At 35.7% G+C, this 25,715-nt stretch overlaps 1 protein-coding gene across 9 annotated transcripts in view; it reads left to right on the top strand.

Moving 5' to 3' along the window:
• The window catches only part of KMT2C (lysine methyltransferase 2C), a 336,336-nt gene that overhangs the window by 121,765 nt on the left and 188,856 nt on the right, over window positions 1–25,715 (top strand). For all 9 annotated transcript variants that reach the window (XM_069084226.1, XM_069084177.1, XM_069084204.1 and 6 more), the window contains 4 exons: window positions 4,499–4,637; window positions 6,077–6,277; window positions 11,502–11,650; window positions 13,183–13,292. In XM_069084226.1, the coding sequence (XP_068940327.1) occupies window positions 4,499–4,637; window positions 6,077–6,277; window positions 11,502–11,650; window positions 13,183–13,292 (599 nt within the window). The remainder of the gene's footprint in view (window positions 1–4,498; window positions 4,638–6,076; window positions 6,278–11,501; window positions 11,651–13,182; window positions 13,293–25,715) is intronic.

Below are 25,715 nucleotides of genomic sequence, written 5' to 3'. Positions count from 1 at the left end.
TATATCTTATTTCTTAATTACATGTAAGATGGTATTAATAATAGTATACATGTGTATATATACACACACACATATATATTTGAATATTTGATTTTAAAACTTTCAATTCCAGATTCATTCCCTTCCACCCCCCTCCACTCCCACTGGGGAGACAAGCAGTTCAGTATAGGTTGTACATTTGCGGCTAATGCAAAACGATAACATAGTAGATATATTGTAAAAGACGGACTATATTTCACTCCCTCCTATCCCACCTCCCACTTGTTCTTTTCTCTAATTTGATCCTATCCCTTTTCAAAAGTGGGTCCTTTCAACTTCCCTCCCTCCAAGCCTGCCCCCCTTCCATCATCCCCCCTCTCATCCCCTTCCCCCCCTATTCTCCTGGAGGGTGAGATCCCCTATTCAGTGTGTATTTCCCTCCCTTCTCAAGCCAGATTGAATAGGAATAAGGTTTACCCATTCCCTTTTGCCTTCCTATTCTTCCCCTCCATTGTAACCATTTTCCCTTGCCTCTTCTGTATGAGATAGTTTACCCCAATCTGTCTCTCCCCATCTCCTCTCATTATATTCCTCTCTCACCTCTTAATTTCACCTTTTAAGTATCATCGCTTCCAGTTAAATTGGTCCCGTGCCCTCTATCTATGTATACCTGTAAACGCATATACACACATTCACATATGTATTCATATGCCCACATACCCTCATATAAAGACACATATATGTATATATATATATATATATATTTCTAATCCTTTCAACTACTGAGAAAAGTTTGATAAGTTAGAATCGTTGTTTTTCCATGTAGGAATGTTAATAGTTCAACTTTGATAAGTTCCTTATGATTTCTTTTCCCTGTTTACCTTCTCATGCTGCTCTTGCTTCTTGTATCTGAATGTCAAATTTTCTATTCAACTCTGGTTTTTTCATGGAGAATGCTTGAAAGTCCTGTATTCCACTGAATGACCATATTTTCCCCTGAAACATGATACTCAGTTTTGCTGGGTAGGTGACTCTTGGTTTTAGTCCCAGCTCCCTTGACCTCTGGAATATCACATTCCAAGCCCTTCGATCCCTCAGTGTAGAAGCTGCCAGATCCTGGATTATCCTGATTGTGTCTCCCCCTTGATTTTTTATATCATCACATCAAAGTCTACTTATAGCCATATCCTCTGTCTATGTATATTCCTTCTGGCTGCCCTAATGGAGATACAGTTCTCAAGAGTTACAAGTATCATCTTACCATATAAGGATGTGAAAAATTTAATCTTCTCAAATAACATGTTTTTTCTTTTCTTTTTGCCTTTTGGAGGGCAGTTGGGGTTAAGTAACCTGCCCAAAGTTACACAGCTAGTTTTTTTTTTTTGTGTGTGTGTGTGTGTGTGTGGATGTTAAGTGTCTGAAGCCAGAACCGAACTTGGGTCCTCTTGACTCCAGGCCCAGCACTTTACTCACTGCGCCACCTAGCTGCCCAATAACATGTTTTTTCTTTACTGTTTACCTTTTTATGTTTCTCTTGAGCCTTGTTTTTGAAGATTGAATTTTCTCTTCAGCTCTTGTGTTTTCATTAGGAAAGTTTGAAAGTCACCTCTTTCATTGAATGTCTTGTGTTTTTCTTGAAAGAATATGCTAAATTTTCCTGGGTAGTTGACTTTTGGTTGTAATGCAAGTTTCATTGGTTTCTGGGATATCGTATTCCAAGCCCTCTGTTCTTTTAATGTAGAATTTCCTAAGTCTTGTGTAATCCTTGACTATAGCTCCTAGATATTTGAATTGTTTTCTTTCTGGCTTCTTGTGGTATTTTTTAATTCACTTGATAATTCTGGAATTTGGTCACAATATTTCTTGGAGTTTTAATTTTGGGATCCTTTTCAGGAGGTGATTGGTAGATTCTCCAGTGAACATTTTATCCTTTAGTTCTAGGATATCAAGACAGTTTTCTTTGACACTTTCTTGAAATATGCACTCTGGACTCTTTTTTTGAACATGGCTCTCAGGTAGTCCAGTAATTCTAAAGTTATTTCTCCTGGATATATTTTCTAAATCATTTGTTTTTCCAGTGAGGTATTTTACATTTCCTTATTTTTTTTCCTTATTTTGATTTTGTTTGACTGATTTTTGATACCCCATAGTCATTAGTTTACACATGGCCAGTTCTACTTTTAAAAGCATTTTCTTCTCTGCATTAATTTTCTGTTTGGCCAATTATATTTTTTAAGGAGTTGTTTTCTTTAGTCAAATTTTGTACTTCCTTTTCCAAGCTGTTGACTCTTCTGCATAATTCTCATTTCTTTTCACATCTTCATAGCTCTCCTGAAATTGTCTCCTCTCAAGTCATCAATGTTTTTCTTAATTGCTAAATCTAATGGTATTTTCTTAATTCTCATCTTTAATTTTATAGCATTTAACATCTTTGATTATCTTATTCTGAACTTTTTATCTTGTTGTTTGAAGAAATTCTGTCATGGTTCTGTCTGTCTGAATGACCCTCCTTAGTCACTTTTTTTTTTTTTTTTTCATTTTGAGGGGGGATTGCAGGGCAAATGGGGTTAAGTGACTTCCCAAAGATCATATGGCTAATAGGTGTTAAGTGTCTGAGGCCAGATTTGAACTCAGGTCCTCCTGACTCCGGAGCTGGTGCTCTATTCACTGTGCCACCTAGTCATACCACCCCGCCCCCTTTTTGGAGGGGGAGGGCAGGGCAGTTGGGGTTAAGTGACTTGCCCATGTGGGACATGGTCACATGGTCACATGGCTAGTATCTGAGGCTGGATTTGAACTCAGGTCCTCCTGACTCCAGGGCCTATTCTATTCACTGTGCCACTTAGCCACCCCTTCCTTAGTCACTTTTGCTGTCTCTTTATCTCTGTGCCTCAAGCCCTTGTCCAATAAACGTCTTTTCTCTTCATATGGTTTCATTTGATCTGATTAACTGCTATGAGTTTTGTTATCTTGATATGGATGATTCCCAAATCTGTATCTAAGCCTTAGTTTCTCTCCTCTATGTATAGTAATGCATTACCAATGACCTTTTAGCAGTCTTGAAGTTGATTCTTTGTAGGTACCATAAACTCTGCATTTTCAAAACAGAACTCATTTTGGAATTGAAAATTCAATTTTATTACAAAATTTTATGTTGCTGTCATTCATGTAGCATTTCATGTCATCCTTGACTCCTCACACTTAACCAAGTATCTATCCATTCCATTACTGTCTCTTGTCATTTTTACCTCCATAACGTCTCTACTATTTTTTCCTAGTTTTTCTACTCAGACAGCTACCACCCTTGTTTAGTTCCTCATCATTCCTTGTCTGATTGTAGAAATAGTCTTCTTGTGAGTAGGGCTGGGGGTGAAGAGGAAGGGAATAAGCATCTATATGGCTCCTCTTATGTGCCAAGCACTATGAGGAGCATATTATAGATTTTACATACTCATTTGAGCTTCACAATAATCCTGTGAGGTTTAGGTGCTTTTTTTAAATCCTCATTTTACTGCTGAAGAATGTGGAACCCACAGAGGTTAAGAAATTTATTCTCTTAGCTAGTAAGTATCTGAGGCCAGTTATGAACTTGTTTCTTTGTGATTATCGACGCACTGTTTCACCACCTAACTACCTAGATAGCTTTCTTCTCAGTGCCAGAAACCCCTTCTCCTCTCTGTTTCAGTCAGCTACCGACATGCTTTCCTTACAGTTTAGAAGTGCTAATGCACTTTCCACCCACACAACCCACTAAATTTCAGTGATTTACTATTATGTCTAGAGTTTAAACTTAAAGTCCTTAATTTTGCATTAAATGCTTGCGGCAACCTGGCCCCTTCTTACTTTCCCCAATCTCATTACTTTCTTCCCTCTACAGACTTTTACACTCTGGCCATGCAGTCTTACTTGCTGTTCCTCACATGACAGTTTTACTTTCTACTATTCCCTGTGCCTGGAATACTCTTCCTTACCACCTATTCTATTTCTCTAACTTCTTCTAAGACAGATAAAAGTTATCCCTTCTCCTTTATCCCAACTTTCTTCCCACATCACCCACCCTTTTAGCATCTTCCACTTAAGGTTACTATTCCTTCTCTACCTGGTTACTTAAATATTGCCTCCCATATTAGAATTTGATATTCTTCAGGAGCAGCACTCTTCTAGCCTTTTAAAAATGTTCTTATTGCTTAGAACAGTGCCTGTCCCATAAAGCTCCATACATGCTTATTGGTTGATAAATATGACTTAAGTGGATGAAAATGTTTTTTTTTTTTTCTCTGAGTATAATTTGGTACCAGAGAAAGAGATAATGTTTCAGGATTTCTAATAAAAACACCATTTTTGTTTAGTTAGTATGTTCTACTCTTAGATGCAAATTAAAAATTTGCATGAAAGTAATACACAATTAATTCTTTGCTAGGAGAATTATTTTACTTATAGACTGCAGATAAAGTTAGAAAAGCAAGTTTACCAGATTACAGAAAATAGAATTTTCTTGTGTTTCTTTACTGTTTAACAGAAGTCAAAGAACAATCTGCAGAAGAAGATGGTGAAACAGAAGTGGACAGCAACAAGCAGCTAACACCAGCTCTCCAGCGCTCAGTGTCTGAGGAATCCACCAGCTCTACTGTTTCTGTTGGAGTAGAAGCTAAAATCAGGTTAGAGGGAGAATAAATGCTTTAGGACTAGATAACAATGTTATTTTTGGGGAAAAGTTACTGAGTTGTATGGTAGAAAGTATAATTTTGGGAACATGGCTGAAGGAGAAAGCATAGATGATTTGAAACCTTATATTAAACAAACTGACAACTGTTAAATTTGGAGGAGGCAGGTGGAGTGGAGGCCCGGTTAGAGGACTCATCACTGCTGCAGCATTGGCAAAATATTGTTAAGTATGAAAGCATGTTTTTTAGGCATTGCTTTTAGTTAGCAGGAGAATTATTAAGAGAATCTTTAGATAAAGAATTTCATTTCCTTTCTTTTTTATTAATATGGGGCAATTAAGCTTTAACTTTCTATATATAGAGACAGGTTGGACCTGTTATGATGCCCTCTACTTAGCATGCTAGACACGTTATTCCAGAAAGGAAACAGAATTGTACTCTGGATGTTTTGACGTCGTGTTAGGTTACATTTCAGTTAATACATTAAAATAGATTATCCACTGGAGTTTTATTGTGAGACAGAAAAAGTACTAGCGATTACTTTGGACTTGACACTTTTAATGTTTGATGAGCTATTGAAGGATCTTATTGACTCTATCAAAATACAATGCTGTGCATATTTTTACAATATATATGTTATGGATGCTCATTATATTAAAATGCTGATGTTGTAATGTGAAAGTTATTTTGCTTATGTAAACTTTCTTTTGTTTGTTTAATTTTTTGTTTCTGGAGGTCATAGTGCATAGGAGAGTGATGGGGGTGAAATAGACCATAGAGGATTATACCAATAGAGGATGGGATTAGGGAGCATCATGGAAACAGGGAAGGGAGGGTTACTGCTTCTTTAGATTAAGAGATGATTTAGGGGGGGGGGGATTGGGGTTGGGGTTGTATTGTTGAAGCCTTTCCATTACAGATGAAAGAACTGAATGTCAGAAATTAACTTGCTGAAAGTCACTTAAGTAGGAAAGAGGGGATTATGTTTTTGAGCCACCAGTGCAGATTTTTAGCAACAATTTTAATACTTCACCATACTAACTTCCCAGGAAAAACACCACAACACTTGGAAGTATTACTTTCAGGAATATATAACTTTCCCAGTGGTACCCAATTTATGGAAGCAGATTGTAGAGAGCTACTTAAAGACTTTTAGGAATATAAGACTACAGTTTCAGAAGTTTTCTTGTGAGCTGAATTATTATTTATGTAATTTATTCAGTGGGTGACCTATGTGGTACCTTGACTGATAGCTATAAAAACTATTACACATGCTTAGGTTCTTATGGGGTTCTTGAAAACACAGATTTATCTAGTCTATATCATTCATTGAAAATACTGAGGTAAAACCACTATGTTCTCTTTTTCTGCTCCCTTCCCTCCTCTCTTCCCCCTCCTCCCTCCGCCCCAATTCCCATCCCTTTTTTTATCAGTGAGCAACTGTGCGCTTTTTGTTACTGTGGTGAGAGAAGCTCATTAGGACAAGGAGAATTAAAACAGTTCAGCCCAACACCAGAATTCATCACACCCTGGAAAAAGCAACTTCTGCACAAGAAGGATATCAGTGACAACAGCAATGGAACAAGTGAAAAAATACAAAACTCAGTGCCACGTAAACAAAGAGGACAGAGAAAGTGAGTTACTTTTTTGGGTAAATTTTGGTGATAATGTTTTCCACCACTTGTTTTTGGTGTGTATATGTGTGTCTTTGTGTGTGCACGTACATAAAAACACAAATATGTTCTATGTTAATGTTTTTCCTCTTCAACATTTTAAACTTTTTGAGAAAAGGTCTTTTTTTTTTAATCTGTTTTAGTACTTGTTTACAAGACAAACCAGTATGAGCAAAAACATAACCAAATAGCATATGGTCATAGCCTAAACCGAAGTGTAAAGGGTGTTAAATTAGTGAGCAGGTAGAGACCAGTCAAACTGATATAATAAGTGATAAAGAGATAAAAAATTATTGTAAGCCTCTTTCCCCTCTTCTACCCCTCTAAGTTTTTATTGCACTTTTAACTAGGAATAGAACATTATTACATAGTAGCCAGAGAAGAACTGCTTTGTGCTTGATGATTTTAATGTTTGACCTTTCGTTGATTCTACAGTACTGTGTATGTTTTTCCTCTATATATACATTTATATAGATCTATATTTATGTAGATGCACTTATCATTAAAATATTAGTGGAAGTTTTAAAGTGGAAGTGCATTTGCTTATGAGCAACTTTTTTTTAACATTTCAAAGTACAGGTGTTTATTTTCACTCCATATAAAATACACAAATTGGATTTTTATTTGGCTCCTTTTTTCTTTCACAAGATTATGGTTTACAACAAAATCATTACCTCAGTAATAGATAATTCTGTAGCCCATGGAAGAGATGAAAATTAATATTTATCTTAGAACAACTAACTACCTCTTTCCTTTGAAGATGATGATATGATCACCATGATGAATAGAACACCAGCTCTGGAATCAGGAGGACCCGAGTTCAAATGTGGCCTCAGACACTTACCCAGCTGTGTGACCTTGGGCAAATCACTTAACCCCAATCACCTTTGCCTTCCCCCCTCCCAAAAAAAGAAAAAAAAAACCCCAAGAGCAGTTATTGATCTAATTTCTATTTTTTTAAACATTTATTTATTTTTAGTTTTCAGCATTCACTTTATAAGATTTTGAGTTTTAAATTTTTTCCCCCTCCTTCCCCTCACTTTCTCCAAGAGGGCATGCAATCTGAAATAGGCTCTACATGTGCAGTCATAATATTTCCACATTCGTCATGTTCTAAATAAGAATTAGAACCAAAGGGAAAAACCACAAGAAAGGAAAAAAACCCAAAATCGAAAGCCTCAATCTGCACAGTTCTTTCTGTGGATGTGAATATCATTTTCCATCATGTATATTTTGGAATTGTCTGAGATCATTGCATTGCTGAGAAGAGCTAAGTCTATTAAAGTTGCTACTGTAGTATTAATTGATCATTTTCCTGTTTGTTTCTCTTCCATGAAGTAGTACCTGACATTCTTATGGTGAATCTATACAAAAAAAGGGTTTCAGTTTGAAAATAAGAAACTTGGCAAGGTTTTCCCTGAGGAAGAGATGAAAAAAGTAGCGTGAAGAATACCATATAATGTCATTCTTGGTTAATAGTATGTTTCTTTGACCTCTTTCTGGAGATTAAGAATTCTTTGTTATAAGAAATTAATGGGGAGAGAGAAATAGTGAGAAAATAAAAAATTGGTATACAAAGATTGAATGGCATCAAGAATTAGTTACTATGCTATTTTTGTGGGCCTTTCTAAAAATAATGATTGACTCATTGAAAATAGATTTACTTTAAATAAAAGTATCATAATTTGGGCAGCTAGGTCGTGAAGTGAATAGAGCACGGGCCCTGGCGTCAGGAGGACTTGAGTTCAAATCTAGCCTCAGACACTTAACACTTACTAGCAATGTGACCTTGGGCAAGTCACTTAACCCCAATTGCCCTACCTTCCCTCCTCCAAAAAGCAAAAAAAAAAAAAAAATTCATAATGGTGGGTTTTTTTTGGTCAGATCCAGTATTTTTAAAATAATATTTAATTTTTCCTGATTATATGTAAAGATAATTTTTAGCAATATCTCTCCCCCCGCCTTAAAAAGATCTGGGAGGGAAAGACTGCCTGAATTTCTGGCCAAAATAGAACGAGTCAAAGAGAATAGTGAGATGCCCAGGGTCACACCGCTAGTAAATGTCTCATTTCACATTTGAACTCAGAGTAGGCTTCCTGACTCCAGGTCTGGTGCTCTATCCACTGTGCCACCTAAGTGCAACAAGGCTTTCTTTCCTTTTCATTTTCCCTTTCCCTCTTCCCTTCCTATTCCCTATCTCCTATGTTCTTCCCTTTCTGTTTCCCTCTCCCTTCTCTCTCTATAGTATCATACCCTTACCTCCTGGTGTTCTGCTCAAAGGGAATATGAATTGTAATCTCTGAAACAACTCCTCCTCCTCCTCTTACTGTTTGTTTTATATCTTAAAAGATTAGCTATAACCCTACATCACTCTGGTTCCAGACCAGGCCCTATTTGGTCATTGTTTTGGCCCCCTATGACTCAGAATGAATATAAATAACAATTGTTTCTGTTTTGGCCAGAAACCCTGAGGTCTTCCTCTCTGGGATCTATTCCCTTTTTGTATTTGTTTCCTATTTAATTTTCCCCCTGTTATATGTAAGAATAATTTTTTAACATTTGTTATTAAAATTTTGAGTTCCAAATTCTCTCCCTTCTTCCTCTTCCTCAATTGAGAAGGCAAACAGTTCAATATAGGCTATGTAAACTTGTGCAGTTATAGCATTTGTTTAAAAAAAAATTAAGTGCTAAATTTTTTCACTCCTTCCCTCACTGCTCCACTCCCCTAATATGGTAAGCAATTCGATAGGGGTTATATATGTGCAACCATGTAAAACATGTTAGTCATATTATTCATGTTGTGGAAGTAAAAACAGAACAAAAGGAAAAAAAAAACACGAAAAAGGGTGAAAAATAGTATTCTTCAATCTGCATTCAAACTCCCATCAGTTCTTTCTCTAGAAGTGCATAGCATTTTTGGTCATCAGCCGTTACCTAACTCATTCACAGTTGATCATCATACAGTACTACTGTTACTGTGTCCAATGTTTTCCTGATTCTGCTCATGTAATTTTGCATCATTTTGTGTACATCTTCTCAAGTTTTTGAGAAATCATGCTCCTTATCATTTCTTGTAACAGGTAATACTCTATTACAGCTTGTTCAGCCATTTTCCAATTGATGGGCATTCCCTCAAATTCTAATTCTTTGCCACTTCAAAAAGAGATGCTGTAAATATTTTCATATAAATAGGTTCTTTTCCTCTTTTTAAAATTTCTTTGGGATACAGATCTAGTAGTGGTATTTGCTAGCTCAAAGACTTTTGCACAGTTTGATTATCTTTTGGCCATAGCTCCTTATATCTTCTGTGTCTAAATCTTCTACCCATTTTATTATCTTGATTTATAATTGATTGGTCTATAGCTAGTTTCTGTCCTGTTTTTAGTTTTTCCAGCAGTTTTTGTTAAAAAGTGAGTTCTTGTCCCCAAAGCTAGGGTCTTTGGGTTTACAAAGCACTACATTACGATAGTCATTTACTACTGTGTCTTGTATACCCTATTGCATTTCACTGGTTCACTATTGGACCAGTGAAAAAACAAATACAAGAAAACTAATGTTTCTTAGTTCCAGATAGCTTTTGAAGATTGCCACTTTATAATATAGCTTGAGATATCAGATGGCCACCTTTCACATTTTTTTGTTACTTCACTTGATATTCTTGAACTTTTGTTTTTCTAGATGAGTTTTGTTATCTTTTTATAGCTCAATAAAAAAATTTCTTGGTAGTTTGGTATAGTAAAGAATGAGTAATTTAATTTAGTAGAGTTGTCTTTTTTTCCTACTTTTTCATATTTGCTCAGCCTATCTATGCCAATTGATATTTTTCCCAGATTCAGCATAAATATTGTAATTACCTTCTTACTGTTTGATTTCTAATAAAGCAGTGAAGTGATTGGTAAAGGAAAACATGTTATTTGAAAAAATTATCACTTCTCATAGGCATTAGCAGAAGCTTAAATTTAATAAAATGTAATAAAGTACAAAATGAGATTTTTATAAGTTGGAATTTCTAATGTTTCTAGCTCTGATTTTTGAAACTGGTTGGCTTATTTTTTTAAGAAAAGGTATTTGATATGGTGTTAATGTGATTTAATGGGTTTTTTTTTTTTTTTTTTGGCCTTTTGGAGGGCAATTGGGGTTAAGTAACTTGCCCAAGGTTACACAGCTAGTTTTTTTTTTTTTTTTGTGGGTGTTGAGTGTCTGAGGCCGGAACCAAATTCAGGTCCTACTGACTCTGGGGCCAGTGCTTTACTCACTGTGCCACCTAGCCACCCCGTGATTTAATGTCTTGCTTTGATGGTTAATCTCTTATCCATATTTAGGTTAGAGGATTTGTTATCACATTAAAGCAGATGCTATATTGTTTCCAGCATAATATAATTGCCAAGATACAATATTAAATGATTTCATTATATTTAAAAAATATTTTCATCAAGTATGTGAATTTTTATGGTTGGGACATGCTAACATTTACTATACACTTTGTTTGTCATTGCCTTTTTTGTCTCCATGCCTCATTTCCTGAAAATAACTTATTACCATTACAGTTTGTTCAGCCTTTAGGACAAAAACTTAAGAAAGCTATAGTTGACTCCTTTTAATACTGTTCTCAATTCCTTTTAGACACTTCAGCTCTATTGTTGTTGGATTTTTCTGCCTTCATTGTCATCATTCAACTTAAATTTTTTTTCTGATTGTGATGTTTTGTGAACATGTATGACTATATGATATATTCACTATTACTAAGAAATGTAAGTTTTAAACTAGAAGAAACATATTGTGAGTCTCCAAGATTTTTGGAAGTGATATTTATCATAGGATTATGTAAAAATTATTTTGTCATGGTTTTGGAATACCATATTAAGGAGCAATTCTACATATATGGTAAAACTTTTTATAAAGCCAGGTGTGTGGTGCAGGGTATATAGAAAAGTGGGCCTGGAGTCAGCATGCATGGAGTTTAGTTACTGCTTCAGACTCTTAATAGATGTATGCTTGTAGACAAGTTACTTTGCCTTTTAATGCCTTAGGTTTCTTAGGTGTGAATAGCAGCTCATAATATCTTCCTCATAGAGTTGCTGTGAGAATCAAATGAGATATTTGTGAAGGCATTTAAGTATTAGGAAAGTAACCCACTATTTTTACTATCACTATCATCACCCTATATTGCCTTTTATTTTTATAGAGAACGGTCTCCTCGACAGAACATAACATCATATATAAGTGTAAGCACCCAAACTGCTTCAGATGATCAGACTGGTAAATTGTGGGACGAACTCAGCCTGGTTGGCCTTCCAGATGACATCGATTTCCAAGCCTTATTTGAGTCTACAGGTAAGAACATTTTGATTTGCCCTATTATACATGTTAAATTTCAGTGCAAAAATGATCTTATAGTATCATGGAAAGTATAAGTGATTTTTTACATTAGTGAGTGAATTCCAAGTGAATATCCGGAAACACTTATTGCTATGTAAAAAATAATTCATCTTTAACTGTGCTTAATTCAGTAAGCCATGTATTCAGTTTATTTAATTTATTTCTTATTTTTATGATCTAAAAGTTATATAATTTATAGTTTATTTGATATTGATAATGATTTTTATAGTTCTTGCCTCATTGTTTTCCCTGAAAATAGCAGTAAAGTTACAATATTACTTCTAAGTTAGCTCAACTAATACTCTTAAGTAACTTGGTACATTTTTTCTGTATGCATGTGGACATGAATTATGATTTTCCATTTCCCTATTTTTTTTTTGTCTAATACTTGGAAAACTAACTTATTAATGTTTACTGATTCAATGAAGTTGAAAATTGCTTAACTGAAACATTTTGTTAAGGTCTTTTCTTTTTCTTCTTTTTTTTTAAGTTCAAAAATGATTCTTGTATGCTTCAAATGTATCAGTGAATTTTAGCATTGTTTATTCAAAGATAGGACTAGGTGATGAGGCCAGTAATTTGAGGAAATTTTAAAAATTTTTTTGTTTTTCTTTTATAAAAGTTAGCAAATAAACAGCTAGAAAACATGCTTGTATATATAGTGGCACGTGAAACTTGAATTTAATTTTGAGCAAAGGTGAGAATACTCTTAAGTTAATAATGCAGTTTGTATTTTATTCAAAAACTGTGAATTTTCATACAATAATTCATGAATTATCTAAAGGTCAATTTGTAACCTTGGCTATCAGATAAAATCTAGCTAAAATTTTCCAGGCAATTAAGTTTTCTATGAAGCCAAAGTAAATATAACGAATTTCATGAAGTAAAACACACACCTTAAGTTTGTCTCTCATACCTGTGCTAACTTTTGCCTCCTCTTTCAGATAAAACTGTAACAAATTTCACCATTTTTATTATTTTCGGTCTATAGTGGATTAGAAGCATAACATTACAAGTTGGTTAGGTGAGGTGATGCTATAGAGCAGTATTGGTGAGTAAGAGGTGACAGCAGCAGAAGACTAATTATTCCAGTAACTGATAATATAGTGTAGCAATTTGGGACTTTTTTATGTAAGAGCAAATAGCACTGTACATCTTACTTCCTGAGGGCATTGTTATATTCCGTCATAATGCAGTAATCCACCTTCATATCCATGGCCCATCTGCAGGAAGTTAGTTTAGGTTTTGTACTGAGTATGTGGGGGACATGTGTGTGTATACACACATATCTATAAAGTTTTTGTTTTTGTGTGAAATACCCTTTAGATAACTGATATATGCAATCAGAATACTGATTTTTTGTTTGAGTGCTTGAAACCAAATTGATGTGATATTAGTAGGGTATGAAGTTTTTACTTTTTCGTTTTTAAATTTTGAAGAGAAATACTTATAAAATTATAGAATTTTATTTATTTATAACTTTTCAGGTCACTTTTGGGCTCATCACCGTTGTGCAGAATGGTCTCTGGGAGTATGCCAGGTTGAAGAACAGGCATTAATGAACGTGGACAAAGCTGTTGTCTCAGGGAGCACAGAAGTAAGTTGATAAAGCAATTACTCATTATCAAAATATTTTCCTTGTTTTTATATCTAATTGTGACCATGCAATATATTATTTTCATTATGTAGATAAGTTGTATACTCTGCCTGTAATTTTTTTTCATAATTATATTAGGTGTAATAAGATTTGTATAATTATCTTTTTTTAAGGAGTATTAAATACTAATTTGCTAGTGGTGAATTGTTTATTCATCTCATTCCTTAAATTTAATCTATTTTAAGGTGTATAAAAAATTAAAGTGGGAAGCAAATAGAAATTAAATTCCTTTTATATGAAAACTTACCACATGCATGATAGCATATGGTTATTTTTCCAATGAAAATGATGCAGTGGGTAGTTAAAATAAGGAAGATGAAATTTTGACCCTGGTTACCACTTCTTAAAAAATGAACTACTGTGTCTCTGTAGGCAAGTTGACAGTTCATTTTTTCCTTCTGTTATCATATCAGGATAAAGTCATTTTATGCAGTCTAGGTTTCTGTAAAAGCGTTTAACTATGCTTTTCAAGGACTTTATAAATCAGTACAAGAGTAAATGAAATAGTTGTTCCAAATTTATAAAGACAAAAGCTTCTTTGCCTGGAAGATGTTTTTGTTCCTAACTGGCTATTTTTTTGCAAATGAAAAAAGGTATATCAAGGGTACATTAAAAATGCACATTTCATGTCCATTGCTAAAATGAATAAAAATAGAAGTTTCGAATGTATTGATGAGAATGTGTAGGCTTTAGGATGCACTATTCAAGTAGTTAGTGACAAAACATTTTTTTTTATTTGAATTTTAGGAATAGCTATGATTTATTTTGTGTTGTTCAGTTTTGGCTTACAAAGAAAAAATACTTTGGATTTGCAGTCTTGGCATATGTTGTGTACAGCTGTATAGAAGCTGAAAATCAAAATATTCAGTCTTTGCTTGTGATTCCAGTTGACTGAATGAAGTGATTATCATATTTTCAGGTGATCTAATCTGGGACAAACAAGAGTATCAAGAGTACTTTCATTTTATTTATTTTTAATTTTTTTTAAATTTCAAATTCTTTATTAACTTCTGATTTACATCATTCATTTTTGCCAGATTTTGAGATATATTTTCTCCCCTTTTTCACCTACCCACCACCCCAAAATACCAGTCCCACAGGATATCCCCTCCTCCAATCTGCTCTCTCCCATATTTTCTCCCATACCCCTTTTGACTTCACAGTGGATCTCTATGTCCCAGTGCCTGTATATCTCATTTTCAATGACATGTAAAATAGTATTAATAATAATAGTGTGTGTGTATGTGTATGTGTATGTATTTGATATGAAAACTTTGAATTCCAGATTCATTCCATTGCTCCCTTGTCACCCACCCTTACTGGGAAGATAAGCAGTTCAGTATAGGTTGCACATGTGTAGCTAATGCAAAACAATAACATAGTAGATATATTGTAAAAGACTGACTATATTTCCCTCCCTGTTATAACACCTCCCAATTGTTATATTCTTTACTTTGATCCTGTCCCTTTTCAAAAGTGGGTGCTTCCAACTTCCCTCCCTCCAAGCCTGCCCTCCCTTCCATCATCCCCCCTCTCATCCCCTTCCCCCCCTATTCTCCTGGAGGGTGAGATCCCCTATTTAGTGTGTATTTCACTCCCTCCTCAAGCCAAATTCAATGGGAATAAGGTTGACCCATTCCATTTTGCCTTCCTATTCTTCCCCTCCATTGTAACCATTTTCTCTTGCTTCTTCAATATGAGATAGTTTACCCCATTCTGTTTCTCCCCATCTCCTCTCATTATATTCCTCTCTCACCTCTTAATTTCACCTTTTAAGTATTATCCCTTCCTGTTAAATTGGTCCTGTGCCCTCTATCTATGTATACCTGTAAACATATATACACACATTCACATATGTATTCATATGCCCATATAACCTCATATATAGACATTTACATTTCTATTCCCTTCATCTGCTGAGAAAAGTTTCGTAAGTTAGAATCATTGTTTTTCCATGTAGGAATGTTAATAGTTCAACTTTGATAAGTTCCTTATGATTTCTTTTCTCTGTTTGCCTTCTCATGCTTCTCTTGCTTCTTGTATCTGAATTTCAAATTTTCTATTCAACTCCTATTTTCAGCAAGAATGCTTGAAAGTCCTCTATTCCATTGAATGACCATATTTTCCCCTGAAACATGATACTCAGTTTTGCTGGGTAGGTGACTCTTGGTTTTAATCCCAGCTCCTTTGAGCTCCAGAATATCATATTCCAAGCCCTTCGATCCCTCAGTGTAGAAGCTGCCAGATCCTGGGTTATCCCGACTGTGTTTCCACAATATTCAAATTGTTTCTTCCTGGCTGCTTGTAATATTCTCTCCTTAATCTGGGAATTCCAGAACCTGGCTATAATATTCCTAGGAGTTTTCTTTTTGGGATCTTTTTCAGGAGGTGATTGGTGGATTCTTTCAACCTCTATTTTGCCCTCTGCTTCTAAAACATCAGGGCAGTTTTCTTTGAGAACTTCCTGGAGGATGCTTTCTAGGTTCTTACTTTGGTCATGGCTTTCAGGTAGTCCAATAATTTTTAAATGATCTCTCCTGGATCTATTTTCCAGGTCAGTGGCTTTCCCATGAGATATTTCACATTACCTTCTATTCTTTAATTTGTTTGGATCTGTTTAACAGCATCTTGATTTCTCATAAAGTCATTAGCTTCCATTTGCTCCAATCTAATTCTGAAGCAATGGTTCTCCTCTTTGAGCTTTTGAGATTCTTTTTCCATCTGGCAAATTTGACTTTTTAAGGCATTCTTCTCCTCATTGCCTTTTTGGGCCTCCTTTGCCATTTGAGTCAGTCTGTTTTTTAAGGTATTATTTTCTTCAGTCAGGCTGTTGACCCTCATTTCATAATTTTCTTGCATTCTCATTTCTCTTCCCAATTTTTCCTCCACTTCTCTTATCTGCTTCTTAAGGTCCTCTATGGCCTGTAACCAGCTTGTATTTTCCTTAGAAGCTTTTGGTGCAGGAGTTCTGACTTCACTGTTTTCCTCCTGTTCCATGCCTTGCTCCTTCTTGTCCCCAAAATAGGAGTCTAATGTTGGAATATTCTCTCTACTTTGCTTCCTTTGCCTGCTCATTTTGCCACTCAATTATTTGACTTTTTGGCTTTTTGCCACAGTAGGACTCTGCCACCAGACAGGGGAGTTTTCCCAAATGCTGGGGTTTTCTCAGCTGCCGGAGGTATTAGATGGGTGCCCTCTGTGAGGTCTCCACACGCTCTGGCAAGCTGGACACACACCCCAGGACCTCCACCCTAGACTGCAATCCATATCTAAGCAGATTAAAGCAAGAGCGATTACCCCTCAGACTGGTGCTTGGTCCGCCTACACTCTGCAGGCCAGGAGCTGAAGCTGCCATGTGGCGCTGTCAGGCTGTGCTGGCGGCTCAGAGGTTTCTCGCCCTGGGGGTAAAAACTACGGACTCCCACTTACTGGGACCCAAAGTCCAGACTGCACTGGCCTCTCATTTTGTCCTTCGCATCTATATATTGATAAATCTGGAAACGGCCACAGCTGCTGCTGATCTGGAGTTCCTCCGGCTGGCGGTTGGTCAGGCCTGCCCTGGGGCTGAAGCTTCAGTGTGGTGCTGGGCTTGGCTCCAATCTATTTCTGAAGCAATGGTTCTCCTCATTGAGCTTTTGAGATTCTTTTTCCATCTGGCAAATTTGACTTTTTAAGGCATTCTTCTCCTCATTGCCTTTTTGAGCCTCTTTTGCCATTTGAGTTAGTCTGTTTTTTAAGGTGTGATTTTCCTCAGTGAGGCTGTTGACTCTCATTTCATAATTTTCTTGCATTGTTCTCAATTCTCTTCCCAATTTTTCCTCCACTTCTCTTATTTGCTTCTTAAGGTCCTTTATGGCCTATAACCAGCTTGTATTTTCCTTTGAAGCTTTTGGTGCAGGAGTTCTGACTTCACTGTCTTCCTCCTGTTCCATGCTTTGCTTATTTTTGTCCCCAAAACAGGAGTGTAATGTTGGGATCTTCTGTCTGCTTTCTTTCCTTTGCCTGGTCATGTCGCTCCTCAGTCACTTGACCCATGGGCTTTTTGCCACAGTAGGACTCTGCCACCAGACAGGGGAGCTTTCGTCCCAAATGCTGGGGTTTTCTCAGCTGCCGGAGGTATTAGTTGTGTGCCCTCTCTGAGGCTTCCACATGCTCTGGCAAGCTGGACACACGCCCCAGGACCTCCATCCTAGACTGCTATCCAGATCCAGGCAGGTTTAAGCAAGAGTGATTACCCCTCAGACTGGTGCTTGGTCCCCCTACACTCTGCAGGCCAGGAGCTGAGGCTGCCACGTAGTGCTGGCTGGCTCTGCTGGCCAGGCATTCCCACTTACTGGGTCCCAAAGTCCAGACTGCACTGACCTCTCACTTTGTCCTTCCCATCTGTGTTGATAATTCTGGAAATGGCCACAGCTGCTGGTGGTCTGGATTCCCTCTGGCCTAAGGCTGGTCAGGCCTGCCCTGGGGCTGGGCTCTGCTCCCAGAGCGCTATGCTGGATTCCTGCCAGCCTGCCCGGCTGTCCTCAGCGGGAGGTTAGCTCTCTGTGTCATTTTGTGGGTTCTGCAGCTCCAAAGTTTGTCTAGAGTCCCCCTTTTACATGGATTGGGGAAGGTGGAAGCCCGAGTCGTGGGGAGGTCCTGTTTCTTCTCCGCCATCTTGACCTCAAGAGTACTTTCAAAGAATGTCAATCTCTTTTTCAGAAAAGGAACAAGGATATTAGTGTGAGATAAAAGTCTTGTAGGAGAGAATGTCATGGTAGAGGGAGAGAATTCAGAAAATGTGGCATAAACATAATGATAAAATGTCCTTTCCCATGCTCAAACTAAATTCTGGGTAGTTGACTTCTTCCTACTTTAAGGATACTGCTGACTGAGACCTACAGTTTTTAGGTAGACATCTTTCTCTTTTTAAAGCCCTGAACTGATTCAAGGAACCAGAGTCCTATGCTTTAATTCTGATATTTATTGAAGCATGACCATCTCTTAATTCTTTATATCCAGCCTGAGTTTCTTTTGAGCTCCTGTTCATCATCAGTTGTGTATTGGAAATTTCAAACTGAATGTCTTATAAGCATCTCAAGTTCAGTGTGTCCAAAGCAAATGTTATTATCTTTCTCTTGAAACCCATAGTTCATCTGAACTTTCCTGCTTTTCTTGAAGGCACCACTGTTTTTCCTGGTTTGCGGCCTCCGATTTATCTGTTGGGCAGTTACCAAACTTTACAATTCTGACTAATGGTCTTCTCAACCTTGATACATGTTGGTCGTCTTCACAGATGCCAAAGTGACCTCTTTTTTTCCTCACACAAGCTAGTTAATCTTCTGTCTCTGTGCTTTTATTGTCACTGTCCATGAAATGTATTCTGCCTTTTGAAATCCCTCATTTCTTTCAAGGTCAGGTGTATTGCTTTTCTTTACATGATGGGGATTTTCCTTACTCTCCAATCCAGAAATTACCTTGTATTTATTCTCTCTATTCTTATATCTATACATGATCTATCCTCTGATGGAAAATGAGCTTTATCTGTCTGTCTGTCCGTCTGTCTATCTATCTGCCTTTTTTTGTTGGTGGGTGGGGGGCAATTGGGGTTAAGTAACTTGCCCAGGGTCACATGGCTTGTTTTTTATGTTAAGTGTCTTGAGGCTGGATTTGAACTCAGGTCCTCCTGACTCCAGGGCCAGTGCTGTATTCACTGCGCCACCTAGCTGCCCCTATATGTTTTACTTTTCAAAAAATTCAAATATATTTTATTTTCAACTCCCAGTTTTCTACGTACTGTTTGCCTTTCCCAAAGGGGAAAAAAAAATAAGATCCATTATAGCTACATATAGTCAAAGAAAATTAGTTACTATTAACATTGAGCAGAAAATTTTGTAATGGAGTCGAAAACATAGTTTGTCTTTAAATATATCTCTTGGAAGGAATGTGATGTTCTTTCCTATGATGGTATAACTTAGCAGCAGAGCCATTAATAATTCTGTAGCTCTACCTCCCTCATCCCATGAAAAAAATGGAAAATTAAGGGGTGTGCAGAAGTATGTGAGGTGATCTGATGCAGTTAAGGCTATCTTCGTTATAGGTGCTTACATAGTTTTTAAAGTTGCCCCGTGTTTCATATCTGCAAGGCTGTCTTGGAGCTGAGAAGCTAAGCAGAAGACAGATGCAGTTTATGAAAGCTGCTCCTTAAGGGGGAGGGTTAATCTAAGTTCTTTATTATTATTATTTTTTAAGCAGTTGGGGTTAAGTAACTTGCCCAAGGTTACACGACCAGTTTTTTTGTGTGGGTATTAAGTATCTGAGGCCGGAACTGATCCCAGGTTCTCCCAACTCCCAGGCCAGTGCTCTTACTCACTGCACCATCTAGCCGCCCCTAGGTTCTTTCTTATTGAGTGAAGTTATGTTAAGTTGCTACTTATTTGTGATCTTTGGGTTATGGTTATGGGAGAGTTTATTCTTGTACTTTGTTGTCTAATCAAAACTTTTTTCCTGTTTCTCACACATGACTTTCAGTAACTGGTCTCTACCTTGACATTGATCATTTCCCTTGTAAGATATGTATTTCCTTCTCACCTTTACTTCACAATATATCTCATTACCTTCTATATCAAGTCTTTTTTCTATTTCTGTTTCATTAAGTACCTTATATTGGACTCTTTTGTATGCAATTACATATATCTGTTTTGTTCCCCCACTAGACTATAAGATCCTTGAGAGAAGTTACTACCTGACATATAGTAGGTGCTTAATTTATTAAACCTATTAATTGTTGATTTTTTACATTAGTTTGAACTCTTTATCATTTTATAAATCAGTCTTCTACATAAGGAATAATACAGTTATAGAATAAATGAGTTCTTGAATTTGGAATTGATATGACAGCTACCTTTTGTGTATTGATTTTTACTTTTTGCTGAAACATTTTAATTATGGGGCATAACAATGTTGCATGGGTTTTCATGGAAAATTGAGTAGATGATTTAATAATTTTTAAAATTCATTGTTATTCCTCCCAAATTACATAGAAACAAAGTACAGTTGTTTTTAATAATTGCTTTATTTTTGGCCAGTGGCTGGCTTAACTACTGTTTCATAGTGATGGATTATATTGTGAAACTTTTCTGAAGTGTTGGGAATGAGTATTGGGAACTGTGACACTTGTCGTTTGAGCATTGTACAAAAATAGAGTAATTATGGTTTAGGGCAGGAGTAGCTAGCATCTTTTTACTTGTTTGTCAGTCAAAAAGGCTAGAACCTAAAAGGGAGTTAAAAGGGACAAGATTACCTACATTTATTCACCAGGCTTTAGCTATATCATGATAACCAACCATCCTATATAAGAAAAGTAACAGTAGACACCTTGGAAGTGTATAGGAGACAAAAATATTAGAAGGAATTGAGTTTTGAAATATCTGGCCTCAGATTTTTTTTTGTATTATATATAGATATATAGAAATTAAAGTATAGGTATGTAGAAAACAAGCAAGGCAAACCAAAAACTCCTAATGTGCTAAATTGCTCCTCTTGGCATTTCTGATACTAGATAAAATAAGATCCAGAGCTGGAGTTGGGGCTTCTGAAGAGGTTTCCTTTTCAGAATGCATAGGATAGATTATAGTGATGTATATGTATGTAGTAGTATTTTACATACTGTTAAGAAAATTCAGGATCCAGAAAGAAGAATCATTTTAGAAAGAATTTGGGCTAAGATGAGCATAAACATAAATTGAATCTAAATCACCGTTGAATATGCTGCCAACTATTTATAGGAAATAGATGAGGAATTAGAGGAAGCTTTGGCACGGATATATGTTGGAGCACCTAAATTAGTTTGAAATTGGTTACTGTGCTCTTTCCCAAAACAGAGTTGCCAATAATTGCCTTAATGATAAAGTAATCTTTTAAAAACGAATAAAATGTCTTTTCTGGTTCTTATTCTTTGCAAGTAGGTGTAAATAATGCATGGGGTTGAAATAAGGGGGATAGTTGAGGTGAAGTTGTCTGTTCTTTGTTAAAATTTGTGATTTGATGAGAGTAAAGTAGGGCATATATTGACATAAACCTTTTACTTTGGGCAGACAGGTTTCCACATGTTCAAAGAGAATATAAGTGGGATTTTACAGATGTTTAATTCTTTTTTTTTTTTTAATAAATGGGCAAATGTTTATTAAGACTTAGTTCTAGCCACTGTGCTATGCAATGGGGTGGATACAAGTACAAACAAGCAAGATAACCCCTCACCTCAGGAAGCTTACATTAAAAAAAAATATTTTTAGTAGCATTTTATTTTTTTCCCTAAATATGCAAGACAATTTTATCATTCAGTTTTTACAGGATTTTGTGTTCCAAATTTTTCTCCCTTCCCATTCCTAAAATTTTAAGCAGTTTTATATAGGTTATATATTTACAATTATGTAAAATATTTTTAGATTAGTCACAGTTGTGAAAGAAGAAACAGATCAAAGGGTGAAATATATAAGAAAAAATAAAGTGAAAAAAAGTATGCTTCAGTCTTCATTTGGAGTCCATCAGTTCTCTTTCTGGATGTGGATAGCATTTTCCTTTGTGAGTCCTTTGTATTTGTCTTGTATCATTGATGTATTGCTGGGAAGAGTTGAGTCATTCCAAGTTGATCATCACACAATGTTGCTGTTCCCAGAATACAGTGTTTTCTTGGTTCTGCTTATTTCACTTTGTATCAGTTCCTATGGATCTTTCTAGGTTTTTCTGAATTCAGCCTGCTCATTATTTCTTATTGCACAGTGGGATTCTATTGCCTTTAGATACCACAGCTTTTCAGCTCTTATCCAGTTGAGGACATCCCTCAATTTCAAAGTATTCTGCCACCATGAAAAGGGCTGCTATAAACATTTTTGTACATGTCAGTCCTTTTCACTTTTCAGTGAGCTCTTTGGGATACAGACCTAGAGTGGCATTACTTGTTCAAAGAATATACATGGTTTAGTTTGGTTCCCCTTTGGGCTTAGTTTCCGGTTACTCTTCAGAATGGTTAGATCAGTTCACAACTTCACCAACAGTCCATTAGTATTTCAGTTTTCCCAAATCATCTCCAGCATTTATCATTTTCCTTTTTTGTCATATTAACCAATCTCATCGGTGTAAGGTGGTACCTCATAGTTGTTTTAATTTGCATTTCTCTAGTGAAAAGTGATTTAGAGCACTTTTTCATATTACTATAGATATCTTTGATTTCTTCATCTTAAAATTGCCCATTCATATCCTTTGACCATTTATTAATTAAGGAACAGCTTGTATTCTTATAATTTTGACTCAATTCTTTATATTTGGGAAATAAGAACTGTATCAGAGACACTCACTGTAAAGATTGCTTTCTAAATTTATCTTTTCCTTCTAATCTTGGTTGCATTGGTTCTGTTTGTGGAAAAGCTTTTTAATTTAATATTTCACATAATCAGAATGATCTATGTTATATTTTATAATGTTGTCTTATCTCTTGTTTCATCATGAATGCTTCCATTCTTCATAGTTCTTATAGGTAGATTCTTCCTTGTTCTTCTAATTTGCTTATGGTGCTACCCTTTATGTCTAAATCATGTAACCATTTTTACCTTATCTTGGTATATGGTGTAAGATGTTGGTTTTACCCAGTTTATGCTTTATTGTTTTATGGTTTTTCCCAAAAGTTTTTGTGAGGTAGTAAGTTCTTATCCCAAAGACTGGGGTCTTTGGTCTTATCTAACACCAGGTTACTGTGGTTGTTGACTAGTGTGCCTTATGTACCTAATCTCTTCCACTAATCCACCACTCTGTTCCCTAGCTGGTATGAGATAGTTTTGATGATTACTGCTTCATAGTATAGTTTGAGATCTGGTATTGCTAGGCCACCTTTCTTTTTCTTCTTTTTTTTTGTTAGTTCCCTTGATATTCTTGGCCTTTTTTTTGTCCAGGTGAATTTTGTCGATTTTTTTTTTTAGCTCTATTAAATAATTTTTTGGTAGCTTGATTGATATGACACTGAATAATCAAATTAGTGTACACAGAATTATATATATATATATATATTTTAATATTGACTGGGCCTACTCATGAGCAATTTATATATATATATATATATATATATATATGTTTTTTTTTTTTTTTTTAAAGCAATCGAGGTTAAGTAACTTGCTCAAAGTTACATGGCCAGTTATTTCTGGGTGTGTTGCTAAGTTTCTGAGCCCAGATTTGATCCCCAGGTCATCCCAACACTGGAGCTGGTGCTCTTACTTGCTGTGCTACCTGGCCGCGAGCAATTGATATTTTTGCAGCTGGTTTGATCTGACTTTATTTTTGTGAAAAGTGTTTTGTAATTGTATTCATATAGTTCCTGGACTTGTCTTGGTAGGTAGCTCCCAAGTATTTTATATTGTTTACAATTATTGTAAGCGATATTTCCCTATCTCTTGGCCCTGGTTTTTGTTGGTAATATATAGAAATGCAGATAATTTATGTGGTTTTATTTTATATCATGCAACTTTGCTGAACTTGTTAATTGTTTCAAGTAGTTTTTCATTTGATTCTCTAAGAATACCATTATATCATCTGCATAAAGTGATAATTTTGATTCCTTGGTGCCTGTTCTAGTTTCTTCAGTTTCTTTTCTTATTGCTATAGTAAACATTTATAGTACTATATTGAATAATAGTGGTGATAGAATGGATACTTCTTTAAAAATTTTTTTTAAAGTTTATTTATTTTTAGTTTTCAATATTCATTTCAATATTCATTCAACCTCTCTCCACTCCCCCTACCCCAAGATGGCATGTAATCTGATATAGGCTCTACATATATATGGAGTGGTTACTTCTTAAGAATGAAATTGTCAAAATGAAAAGAAGAGTGATTCTGATCAGATGAAAAGCAAAGATAGGAGAGGAGTATGAAAGTAGGTGTTTGGGAAATTTAGGACAATTTAAAATTTTTTCAAGATTGATTTGGAGGATGTAACTGAGGATGAATGCAAAAAAAATAGCATGCTGTTATAAGTATAGTGTTGCTGTAGTAGTGTAAATGGAAAGAATGCTGAGGAAACTGAGTGCCGTAATGACTGTCATGAAGCTTAGTCCTCATGAGGAGACAAGAAAATAAATCTTTTTTTCTATTGAGATAGCTTTCAATGTGCATCCAAGATTGCATGTGTTTTTAAGAGTTGGTTGAAATGTTAGTGTGTTTTTATAAATTTTTGTGAGAGAGAGAGAGTGTGTGTGTGTGTGTGTGATCTTTTGGATTTTGTTTCTTGCTTTTTTAAAACAAAATAAGGGTTTTGCTCACTGGGTTGGGTTTGGTGGGGGTATTTTCAGAAGTGAAGATTTTATGTCCATTTATATTAAAATAATTATAACAACTCACTTTATTGGCACACTTTGTAGCATAGGATTATAAATGAAGGTAATACCCATCAATTGGAAAATGACAAAAAGAATAGGAAATGAATATAATGGGATAATATTCCTGTCTAAGAAGGGATGGCAGAAGACTTTCATGAATTGATGCAGAGTGAAGTGTTTAGAACAATAGCCTCAGCTATGTAAGGAAAATCAACTATGAAAGAATTTGGAACCTATGGTAAAGGATTCAAATGACATGATGGACTTAAAGTGCAGAATTAAAACATGATTTTAAAAACTTTGCTTATGTGAGAATTTATTTTGCTCTACTGCGTATATTTCTTAGGAGGATTTTGTGGTTGGAGACAAGAGTCTGTCTATAGGTACCACCACCACACCCCCTAACAAAAGAAAAAGTGAGAGGGGAGAAGAATGGGAGTGGGGAGTTACTGAAGAAATTTAAAAAATTACCCTGAGAAGGGAAGAAAGGCTTGAAGGAGACAAAGACAGGTAGACTAGTTTTGCAGGTTTTATGCTGATGTTGCATAATTAAAAGGAAAACTAAGCTGTATATAATACTCACTGTTGTGGTATGAATATTCTTTACCATTTCTAAGTTTTTGAAAAATCTATATGAAAGAAAACATTTTAAAGATGTATATACACACACACAGCCAGAATGGGGTGGAATGAGGAAAATAGACTCTGGAGAGAAGGCAGTGTTTTCCAGTGGTTAGAGTACTGTCATGAAAGTGGTAATCAAAGTGGTAATCAAAGACTTACATGAGGTTTCTCTGAGTTTTAGAATTTTAAACCTAAGGAGGATGTTTGTTGTCCTCATTTCAGTTCCTCTATTTGGTGGCAAATATTTCTATAAATGTGTAATTTCTCATTCTGATATAAACTCCTTGAGAAGCAGAGACCAGCTCTTATTCATTCATCTTCCTCATAGTATATAGAGTTAAGCACATAGTAGATATCATTAAGTAATTACTAAGCATCTACTAGTGCCTGGAAG

The sequence above is a fragment of the Petaurus breviceps genome, unplaced genomic scaffold (assembly GCF_028583685.1).
Source record: "Petaurus breviceps papuanus isolate PSGF00001 unplaced genomic scaffold, PetGlider_PUasm1.0 115, whole genome shotgun sequence".
NCBI classification, from domain to species: Eukaryota; Metazoa; Chordata; class Mammalia; order Diprotodontia; family Petauridae; genus Petaurus; species Petaurus breviceps.
This window is presented reverse-complemented; position numbering and strand designations above follow the sequence as displayed.